We start from the raw sequence: 12,164 nt of genomic DNA, 5'->3' as shown, positions 1-12,164 counted from the left end.
GTAATCAATAATTGAATGTTAAAAAATTGAATTTTGTAAAATTCCCTGACTCAAGGGGTTTTTGTGGGGGGTTTTGTCCAGTGACAGTCCTATGAACTGGAAATAGAGCCTCATGATTCATCTAAAGCCAATTACTTTTAGAATGATAAGCAACAACTAGTCTTGCACAGTCACAATCATCAACTGCTCTAAAACAGGAAGACTTGACAGACATCTCACGTAGAAAACGCTGCTAATTGTCCTCTCACGCACACATTTATTAAGAAGCAAGAGGGAAGAGTTCTGCCATGAGAATAGTAAGGACACTCAGGACTGGGTGTTGTAGGGTGAAACTCTTTCCCAACATGGGCTGCAGTCTGTGGATGTCAAAGGAAGGTCTGTCTCCAACTATGAGCCCTCCATATTTCACTGGCACAGATGCCCGAGCACTGGATGAGGACTGACCCAGACCCTATTCAAGCAGCAAAGTTTGTCGATACAAAATTCCCCCCAGTGGCAGAACCTTCCTTGGCACTGACCCAAAATGCTCATGGATTTACCCCCCGCCCCCCACCCCAGTCCTGAGTTGCTGTTCCAAGGAAAAAGTCCTACAAATCCTTATCAAAGCAAACCCAGCCACTCTGAAAAGGTGTTTGCTCTCATGTAACATTTATAATGGGAATGATATCACACCTAGAGTACAGAACTCCCAAGTAACTTAAACAATATTCTGGAAACCAAGAAGGTGAAAAAAACCCCAAAGTGCTGTGTGCCAATAAATTGTACTATATATTACAGGATATTTTACTTGAAGTATCAGGATTTCAGCTCATAAGACAAAAGTCTGCTGTTATTTTCTGTCACAATCTATAATTAACATGACTTCTCAGAAGGCATCATGAAACATTTATTTCTCTGAAGTAACAATAACTTCTTTTTATAGGATCAGTCTTCATTTCTCAGTTACTCCCCACATATCCTGCTACTTTGAGTAAACACAGTGCTTCCCATCCTCCTGCAGCGTCTCAGAGCATGGTGCTACCTCTCTGTAGAGGACATTTTCCCAATCAGTATTGCTTCAATTGTATTTCCCTCAATTTATAGACTAAAAAAATCTTATGATTTGTTCCCAGACAAGCTTTTTTTCCCATTTTATTTTACTTTTTAGGATTCCAAATGCATAGAAACCAGGTCATCTCATAATTTTTCTCTGTTTTTTTTTTTCTTTTTTATTAGAGTAACAAAACTATGTAAATTCAAGCTTCATGATCCTAAACATTGTAAGGAGGTGGAACAGTGCCTGTCCTAGAGATGCTACAGTTCAAATAAACAGGAAAAAAAGAGAATCTGAGGCATAAGATTATAAAGCAACTTTCCATCACACAGCAGATCAAAAAGCCATTCCCTCCTGGAGTCTAGCAACCCACTCATGAGACAGAATGTCTCTTCTGACTTCTCCAGACATTCCCAGGTAGTCCTAGTTCCCAATCCATTACTTTATGGAGTCTTACATAAATGTTTCTCTTCCTGGGAACTAATTGAGGAGGGAATATCAAAGGTAAGCAAATAGCACCTTCACTCAGGAAGTCTGAAAAGGAAAATAACTCCTATTATACCCTTTAAATGTTTCTTGATACTGGATAAAGATGGTTTAGAACAATATCCGTCAGATGCTCTCTCCCCCTGCCCTCTCTTAGGATTTGGTTTTTTTTTTAAGTGTTAGAAATTCAACTCTTGCCCATCATGGAAGATTTCTTTGGTTTGCAGAACTAGAGAAATTATCACATGGCTTTACTAAAACCAGAGAAATGGGTAAGTGGAAGCGACAGGGCTGTAAAATCACAGTGTGTACAAAACTACTTGTTTTGGGGGGGAAAAAATGGACAAAAAGGTAAAAAAGAACTAGTGTGAAATAGAAAAGAGAAAAATGTGGAGGAGCAAGGAGTGGGGCAATGAAGTTCCTAGGCAGGACAACAAAAAAGAGAAGGAAATTAAAGCAATTATGGAACTGGAAGGAACAAGAAGAAAATAAAAGGATAAACCAAAATTACGTAGAGGGCAAGTAAAAAGAAAAATGGCAGATGGAAGAGGAAAGGGTGGGAGGAAGAAAGGAGAGAGTGCAGAGAAAGGTAATGGAAGGGAGAGAAGAAAAAAGAATAGTCAGGAAAACCTTAGATCAGACTAAGACCTGAAAGGCAAAGGAGGGTATTTAGGAACCAGCATCACTTTCACTGCAGAAGCCTCAAAAAAAATCAAAGGAATACAAGTAAGAAAGTTTAGACCAGTTTTAAAACATAAGTCATTTTACATTTAAAATAGGAATGAGACTCGTGCTCCTTTTCCTTGATCAACAAGCAGGTCTTATCTGTGCTATTGTAGACCTTGGAAGCTGAAAGTGTTTCCCACTGGAGATACAAGCATCAAACTGGAGTGTGTTTAGGATCTCAGACTAAGGAAAACTGCAGTTGTGTGGCTCATGATGTGGCTTTTCTTCAAAGGTACACAACTCCTGGCACACACTGTTCTTACCAATCACTGTGAACACAGCCCTGTAGCACAATAAGTGTTTCCATCACCACACTCAGTGCTTTGGATCTCACCAGCTTCAGCTGGAATTAAGACATGAACCACTTGGTTTGATCAGTCCCTTCAATGCAATATAGTGAATGTTATGTGGGGTTTCTTCACAAGGCTTCAGGAAACACCTGAAGTGTGTAGGAATTTGGTGTGGGATCAAATTCCACCCTCTTTTGCACTGATACAAATCTGGATGTACACCCTGGTGAACACAGAGCCACTCCAGGTTCATCCCAGTGTGACTGGGGGAGGAATGGGAAGCACAGCTTCTTCATATGGACACAAAATGAGAAGCAACCACCTCTTTCCTTAGCTTAACAATGCTCCACGCTGCAGGACATTCTGAAACAACCAGAATAGCAACCACCCACTCAAAAAAAAAAAAAAAAAAAAAAAGGCAAAAAAGTAAACACATAGCAAAAATGAAACTGCTATTTTGAGACACCTCTTTACATAGGCTTTCCGTTTAGGCCAACAACTCAGTACCTTGATTTGATCTCTGAGTGAACCCTGTAGGGGAGATACAAGTCAAAACCACAATCTTTCTTTTTTGTCCCTCCCACTGGGAAAAGGGTTGATAAAATATTACCAAAAAAAGAGCAAACAGTCCTCTCTGACATTAATTTTCAGAGTCAGTCCTTGAAATCTAAACATCTTGTTAGAAACATGTTTTTCTCATACTTCTTTGACACCCAGGTCGTGCTCTAACCTCAAATCAACAGCAGTTCAGCTATCAATGATAAAAACATTGTAAAGCATAGAGACAACAGTTCCTATTAGCAAAGAGGCCCTACTCATCCTGCTCTTAGATGTTCTTTTCAGTTGCTTATGTCTAATCATACAATTAATCATTCATGGCTAACTCTTCCTTTCACGTTAAGAACCTACTTAAAGCAGTTTTTGTTTGGTTTGTTAACTTTGCTGCTTTAATTGAAAGTTATTTCCCAGAAGGCTCTTGGGGAGAAAAATATGGATTTTGCTTAGATTCTTGATTATAAGAACAACATTTAGAAACTCTTTTGCCTTAGGGCTCTGAGCAGAGCTAAGAAATTTAGCAAAGCATAGGTAAGATGTGCTTTTGGTTGCTCTCATGGTATAGACACCTCTGTGGTTCAAGGCACTAAATCTTAGTTAGACAGCAAGTTTGTGCTGGGCAAAGCTCCTGCTATTCTCACACATAGAATTTGACTTAAAGGATGAAGGAGAAAACATCCAAATGATAGGTTTATCTTTCCTGCAGCCATCCTCCTGAAGACACATTGTTTATGGATACTTGAAGCTAATATTATATTCAATGCCCCTAACACTATAACCATGCTTTTATAAAAAGGTGGGTTGCATAAATTAATGTGACAATTACTTTTCCACCAATTTAGTTTCTCCTTCCTACAGGTGTTAGAGACCTTATAGCACCTTTCAGTACCTTCAGGGGGCTTACAAGAAAGCTGGATGGAGAAGGACTTTTTAAAAACTGGATGGAGTGACAGGACAAGGGGGAATGGTTTCGAGCTGAAAAGGGGTAGATTCAGATTGGATATAAGGAAGAAATTTTGCCCTCTGAGGGTGATGAGACCCTGGCACAGGTTGCTCAGAGAAGCTGTGGCTGGCCCATCCCTGGAAGTGCCCATGGCCAGGCTGGATGGAGCTCTGAGCAACCTCGGATAGTGCAAGGTATTCCTGATCATGGCAGGAGGCTGGAACGAGATGGGCTTTAAGGTACCTTCCAATCCAAATCATTCTGTGTTGCAGCTCATCCAAATTTGCATGCTACCACCATACCAGCAGTTCCAAAATTAAGCTATGGAGCACTATCAAGAAGAGAGAGCTAATGAGTGACTGGAAGGACTACAAAAGGAGCTAAGCAGCAGCAGGGAGGAGGAGAGTAGCTACTAAAAAGTTTTGGGGCAGGGAGGGAGAGGGAGAAGAGGGAATCCCCAAAAAGAGGAGGATCTGAGTTAGAGGGAAAGAAAGGTCTGATGCTGTGGAGAAGAGGAAGCAGAGGCAACTGGAGATAAAGGGATGAGTTATGCAAGCAACAGACGGAGGTTACAATAAGGGACAGAGCGAAAACTGTCCACAACTAATGGAAACCACTCCCCTACAGGAGATGGGACGTAACTCAGGAGAAAGGACCTTGATTTCCCCAGCAGTAGAAAACAATTGTACATTTGTCAGTGTCCCATCCCCCTCTGGCATCTGCTCCACATGTGCTGCCACCACTGATGGCAAATCATTAGTGCTGGGAATTCAATCAGCTTCCACCCTGCATCAAAGTGCCCAAGTCATCAACACAGAAACCTATCAACTTTTTCTTTCTTTGCCTTTTGAAGTTAGAAATGAACAACACAGAGCTGCAAGAAAAGAACTCTAATGTACTGAAGTTATAAAATCAAGCCCTCAAACACTAGACAGTGAAAAAATTATGGTTGTCTTTTTAAGCTCTGTTGAGATCCTTAGTTTTAGGCATTTGGGTGTATTCAATTATCCTATCACAAATCTTTCCCAGTGACCTTGGTCTCATCTAGAAACCTGGATATGCTCAACTTTAGAAACACATCAGGGTAGCCGAGTAACAGAAATATTGTCCAAAGAACCCCCACCTGATATTTTGTGCAACCTGGAAACTGTGAGTCACTTGCAGGCAGTGAGGGGGTGAAATCACAGTTATGCAGCCTGAAAGCCACACTGGATGTTACCCTCAGCTCTGCTTTAAAGTTATTCAGTCACATCAGTGACTGAAATTTATTACTGTTTGTTAGTTTCTAAGTATGCATCCTCACTTTCTTGCTTTCCAGTATCTGCCAGCATGCTGAATATTCACAGCTGGAACTGGAACCAACTGCTGATGTTTCTTGAATATATAATGGAAAAAAAGTCTTGAACTTTCTGGGAAAGCAGAACTTCACTCTCCCAATGTTTTAAATGCTTTATTTTTTGCAATAGTAGCATATACATAAATACTGCAAATAAAACACTAAGGTTAAGCATGTCAGTGGAATGCCTGACAATCATAGAATGGTTTGGGTTGGAAGGGACCTTAAATAGATAGAAACAGCCATGAAACACATTTCCCTAGCTCTAAATCAGGCAAGTCAGACTCCTTATCTCAGAAATCAGCCTAGTAAGGCTCTCCTCTGGCACAGCTATGCATACTTTTTTAGCAGTCAAGAAGTAAAAACTACCTGTTGTCAGCACACTGTTATTTTTTTCCAATAAGCAAAACAGAATTATCCAAATCTACAAGGTCAAGTTGAAAAAAATCAGATACAGTTTCACATAAAAGCAAAAAAAAAAAAAAAAAGCTGACAAAATATTTGAGGGTACTCCTTAAAATGGTATCTTATCTTCAAAAGAAAATAAACAATCCATCAGCTCAAGTAGCTTTGGACCTCACAAGTTTCTTTGCCATTTACAGTGAGAGCAGGGCTGGAGCAAAGAGTTTGTCACAGGGGATCAGAGAGCAGGGGATCAGTGTTCAATGCTCAGAACAGAGCAAGCAAGTCTTGGACTATAGGAAAATTCAGCCCTTTCCCCGTATTTTCCACCTGCCTCTTGTGCCTTTGGCAGATTTTGAGAACGAATTACAAAATTTGCATTCATATTCCAGTTTGAAACTTCGTGCCCAAGGAGTTAGAACTGCATCAGTTGGTCATTCAAAAGAAATGATCCCCAGTTACTGACCTCGGAACTTCTTTGGAGGATTAGCAAGATCACCTGCCTCTGGCTGGACCACACACCGGTCATCCACTAACCTAGAAAAACAAAAGTTACCACACTCACTAAAACATGCCATCAATGATTATAAATGCACAGACACACCTGCCACATGATAGATCCAAAAGCTTTCACATTTCTCCAGAGTAATAAAAAAAATACTTTAGAAACTCTGTTATTCAGTTATTAAACATAACCAAGAAAGTCTACGTTTTCCTTCCAGACAGGGATTTCTTACACAGCACTAAATTATGGCCTGTGTTTCAGCTCCCACTTCATTTAAATCCAGTTAAAATCCCTTTTGTCACACCAAATACATTGATGCTCCATGTAAAATTTATGTTTTCCTTCATCGGAGCCATTAACCCTCAATCAGAAACAGTTTGTTTCTCTGCAGCTGTCTGATTTTCTTCTTCACCATTTCCCATTTTTTTCCTCTGAAGAGGCATGTGGAATTAAGGTTCAGCTCTGATCAAAACTCCCAAGACCATATTTTCCTGTGCTAAAATGAATAAGCATTTCTTTAGTCCACAGCAGAAAATCTAGATGACAAATCTAATATATTTCTTGTAATATTTTAGAAGTTAAATAAACAAAATTTAAAATATGAATTGTCAAACTTATCTCAGAACTTCCTAGACATAAATTCAGCTTCCTTTCAGGAAGCATCCTCTAAATAATTTGCCCATTTCAAACAATTTATTCAGGAAAACCATGTTTAAGGACACACTACTGCCCTGCCACTTCACAGCAACATTCTTCACAGCATTTTTGTTTGAAATTGAAATAAAAAGCACAAATTGGCTCCAGCCAATTTACACAATAAATGCATTCACCTTTCACTCAAGTTGGTGAAGGCTTTGCCTCCAGCCACAAGCACAGCGAGGCCAATCTCCCAGCACACCAATGAGTTTTTTACCTCTAGCAAGATGACAAAGCCTCCAATGTAGCTGCAGCTCCCAGAAGCAAAAATTACAAAGAATTTTGGAATTCAGCAGTTCCAATCTCACAACAGACTTAGATGCAAACATGCGTTGTCAGTGAGGAAGGGAAATTGAAAAAACAGTTTCAGGAGCAAGCAGGGGACCTTAGGGAGTTGCATTCTTCACAGTCTGCGTTAGGACAGGCTTAAAAAGACTGGAGTAAGGTTTGGATAGCAGGACTCAGAAGTCTTGCAGGCATCCTGCATTCTGTCCATGTTCTCATAGGCCAAAGCTTCCTGTAAACAGCACCTAAAACCTGGAGTCACTGAGAGCTGACTGGAAAGGATTACCTTAAACAGGAGCTTTGCCAAAGGATTTTAATGCCAAGGAGCGCCTCTCACTCTCAACAAAATCCCTGGAAGGTTTTTAAGGAGGAACCCATAAGATTTGACCTTAAGCACTGTCAGGATGGAAGCATATTGAAAAGTCAACCATAACTTACAAGGAATCTCCTGTGTTCCTTGGTGGCAACTTGTACACCCTCATGACAACCACAACTGTGCGTGAAACACAAAACTTTCACCATGGCATGTCACTGTAGCAAAAGCCAGATAGAAAACAAGGTGTTGATGCTGAGCAAAACAAATGGGATCCTGCACGCTCTCTGAGCCAGCCAGCTGCAGTGCTCAAACACACTGGTTTTGCAGAGAACAGACATTCAACAATTAATACCAATCACTTACTGTTCACCATTCTCTAAAGGCACAAAGATAAGGACCATAAATGAGTTTCGCAGCATTCAGAAACCAAAGACATCAGAGAAGACAAAGGAAAAAGGAGTTGGTGCCGCTCCCATCCTATGGACACAAAACCAGAGCACAGAAAGGATGACTGACATGTGCCAGGGCAGTGCCATGCCAGAGCAGGAACATCATCTCCTAAGCCCTTGCTCAGCACCTCAGCTTCTCACATTTTTGTTTCTTACAGCACAGGACAAAAATCTGAGGAAAATATTGTTTTGTTTATTTAAAAGTTACTAAATTAACAATTTAATCCCCAGCATTTCCACGTAATGCTACTCATCCTGTATTCCAGCTGCATGACCTTCAGGGAGTCTAAAAGCTCCTTGTTTACCCTGGAGGTGCTTGTTACAGTACCATGGGGAGAGCTGAGCTGCACATTGCACATGATGCAAGACTTCAGCCTGCTCTGTGGAGGGGAACAGAAGAGGGTCTTCAAACACAGATCACTTCCTCTGACACACAATTCAAAATATTCAAATCCCACTTTTATAGCAAGCCAAAAGCAGCTGCTGGTTTGTTACTGACACCTGCCAGGTGGCTGCATTAAACAAGCAGCAATTCAAAACCTTTGTAACCTACTAACAAATCCATTTGAAATGAGGGAAACCAAACAACAGGCTTGGCTGCAAAAGGTCCTGGGCACCTGCCATGACTGTCAGACCACACCACAGCAGGTTTTAAGATCACTTGCTTGTAGGTTTGAATAGGAGGCCAAAGTGCACCAGACCAGGCTTTTCAGATAAAGGCAGAATTTACTGTATTATATTTATTGCATTATATCATAAAATGTGCAAGCTATGTAAATACTGATCCAAACTACGGTGCAAATATTCAAGCCACTTAACCATGGTACGATCAGAGAAGCTTTAACAAACTTCAAGGGGTTTAATTCCTCAGCTGGACCACAGACAATACTGCTTTGTGCTCCCTGCTGTCATTCAGCACCTGGCACATACAACACAATTGTATGCATTTCAGTTTTCCATACGTTGGCAGCACATAAACAACAAAGAAGATCCCTGCACATGTATGAAACAATCTCTAGCTGAGCGCATTCTCCCCTGAACACAATAAATACCTGGGGTTTACACAATCCCCCCAAGTAACTGCTGTAATTAAGCCGCACAGTTCATTGTTAGTGCCTAAGATAAATCATCAGGAAAGTCAAAACAGCCCTAGACTTTACGCATGGCCCTTTGTATTCAGTAATTGCAGAATTAGGGGCTGAAAGCAACAACGCTAATGGGATTGCTCGTCCCAGATGCCCAGTCATTCTCCCACTGAAGCCAGTGGAAATTTTTCCACTTATTGCAGGGCGGTCAAGGACACTTCCTCATCATTGTGCCACAGGCAGCCAACCTCACAGAGCAGCAGATGTTTAAGCCATAAAGGTTTCACAGTGTTCATAAGTGTACACAACTACAGCGTACAAAGGCTCATTAAACAAGAATTGGAAGTACCTAAAGCAATGCCTAGGAGATAAGGTGTGCTTCTCCACAAAGGCAAAGGGGGAAAGTAAAGGCAGTTTCAACTCTCCACTATCATCACAAAATCACCCAGGATGAGTCAGGGTGGAAAGAGCCACAGTGGGTCAGCTGGTCCCACCTTCCTGTTCCAGCAGGGCCACCCCAGAGCACAGGATTGTGCCCAGGCAGCTCTGGAATATCTCCAGTGAGGACACTCCACACCCTTTCTGGACAATCTGTTCAGTGCTCAGTCACTGCACAGGAAAAAAGTTCTGCCTCATGTCAAGTGGTCAAAGCATGACCCTGTAGAGTTCTGCACCTCCCTTCCCTCTCCTCTCATTCTCCCCCATCATCTGGTGGAGTTGAAGCTGCCTCTTCTCTTATGAAATGGGAGGGAGGACACAGGGGTGGGAGGAGCAGGACTGAGCAACAGCAGTATAACTGATAAGAAAAGTATGTTGGCAGAAAAGTCTAATGGTGCCCAGGTTCATAGATAGGAATCATATATGCTCCGTAAGTCTTTGTGTCCTGCAAGCTCCCCTGATTACCAAACACAAGCTAAAGTTAAATACACCAAAGGTTTCTAGGAACTTGCAGATGTAGTGCAAGAGTCAAGGAATAGTTGTACAGCTGTAATCCTAGAAGGACTGTTCCCAGTGATGATTTATTTTAGATTTACTACTGAGATACAGTTGCATTCTCAAAGAACAAACACCAATGTAAGAAAACAATAGGAAAGGAATAATGGTGGGTTTCATGAATTTTAGGTCTCTTTCATAACAGAAGATGCTTTTTAGACTGTCAAAGAAAGCAGCTACATAATATCCTTTATCTTAGCTTTATACCTTGAGTTTCAAAAATACCATCCTGAAATGTATTTTGTCTCTTCCTGTCAACAGAGATTTCCATTCAATAATCATAGCCAATATTATAAAGTACAATAATACCTGAATAAACACATGAGCACACACTCTCCCACAGGTGGAAATGCATGTGTGTGGGTGTAGCTTGTTTAAAAATACAAGACCCAGCTGCTCATGTCTATTACACATTTCATACTATTTATACATCTATGGAATATTCTACTCCTCAAAAAGCTGAATAAACTAAGCTAGAGGTTATGTCTTCAATGCAAGGCACTCACGTTGCTCAGCTTTTATTCTCTTAATGGTATCATAATTTCACTGCCTTTTTGGGCAGCACAAGGCCTGGGCAGCAGCAGCAGGAAAAGGGGAAAAGTTGGTAACCAGCATCAGCAAGAGAAGCTGGACATTTTAACTGCCAGTGGAGCCCAGCAACATATTGGTTCACAGAGAATGCTGAGGTTCCGTCCCAAAACCAAATAACCTCAATATCCCCTCATGAACAAAGGAGCAGTCCACAAAGCCTTCCTCACTTTGCTCCTCAGATTTCCCTTCACACAACCTCCTCCACAGAAACGTTCCTCCAGGGCACCTGCCACCCAGGACACTTCTTTCCTCCCAAACCGCGGCACAAAGACTCTCTTGTGCTCCACACATCCCAGCAACTGCTGGGAAAGAGAGGTGCAAGTCATACCACCAAGAAACCAACCAATAACGAACAATAGGTGATTAAAATTTTGCTGCCCTGGAAATCAAACATCAAATACCTAAGTGCCAAAACAATCAGATCCACCCAGTTCTCCTCCAAGTCCACCCACTTTTCATTTCAATGAGCCTATTATCAGGCATTGTGTGCTTCAAGTGGTCTGCCAAAAATCTACAGTCATCCTACCTCACCCTTCCCAAAATGTGAGTTCGTACTCCTTTCTGACTACCAGTCCTGCTTCAAATGATTTACAGCTCTATGATTAGCTACCCTGTATGAAATGTGTCCTTCTTCATGTCTCTTTCCAATGCCAAATTTTTCACCATCATGTTTTCACATCCTTTAGGGTCCCCTACAGTAATCCCAGCTCTAGCAGAAAATAAAAAGGCTCTTCCTTGCACTTATAGAAGGGCTATTACACCTCTGTACAATTTAAGAAGATTCCATGCTAAAAAGTCCTTTCAACAAATAGGTGGACAGCAGAACACAATATTTAAAGAACTTCATAGCGGTGAAGCACAGCAGCACAGAGACAAGAAAGTCTGGCTCCTGCCTGCCTCAAACCTTAGGAACTTTATACTTTCCTTCCTGAACAAATTTTAATTTCTACAAACAAAGCATAAAACAGGTTGAAAAGTGCTGTTAAATAAATACCCTTACATTGGGAAAGCAAAATTCTATGCATCTAAAACATTCCAAACTTCTAAAGGTGTCTAAAACAGCAGACAAATTTCACCATGAACAACCGTCAGTGCAAAACCAAGATGTGGATGCATTTTATCTGAGCTACACAGAGCAGGAACACTCAGCCATTCCAACCATCCCAAAAATGCTTGTGCGGGTCACTTGGTATTAGCAAATGGTGTGGAGACACAAGGGCAGAAAGCACAACCCCAAGCACATAGTGGGAAACAAAAACACCACTATACAAGCAGGCAGCTCCACATTTGCACTAACTGCACAAATAAATCAGCCCTAAAGTTTTTCCCTTATCTGATAGTGCATTATATGTTCCTGTAACTGTACCTGCAGGCTTGCAAGTCAAGGGGGAGGGAGTAAAAGAAGAAGGTTTTCTGCTCAATTAAGTAATCCAGCTATAAATACTGAATGTCATTTTGTTATTCTATTGTATT

The 12,164-nt window shown here is 41.1% G+C and overlaps 1 protein-coding gene across 1 annotated transcript in view; it reads right to left on the bottom strand.

Moving 5' to 3' along the window:
- ITPR2 (inositol 1,4,5-trisphosphate receptor type 2) overlaps positions 1-12,164 on the bottom strand; it is a 128,157-nt gene that overhangs the window by 92,628 nt on the left and 23,365 nt on the right. The window contains exon 2 of the mRNA XM_041468717.1: positions 6,238-6,308. Coding sequence (XP_041324651.1) covers positions 6,238-6,308 — 71 coding nt within the window. The remainder of the gene's footprint in view (positions 1-6,237; positions 6,309-12,164) is intronic.

This window comes from Pyrgilauda ruficollis, unplaced genomic scaffold (genome assembly GCF_017590135.1).
Source record: "Pyrgilauda ruficollis isolate IOZ18807 unplaced genomic scaffold, ASM1759013v1 scaffold229, whole genome shotgun sequence".
Classification (NCBI taxonomy): domain Eukaryota; kingdom Metazoa; phylum Chordata; class Aves; order Passeriformes; family Passeridae; genus Pyrgilauda; species Pyrgilauda ruficollis.
The sequence above is the reverse complement of the archived record's forward strand: the minus strand, read 5'-3'. Positions and strand labels throughout refer to the sequence as shown.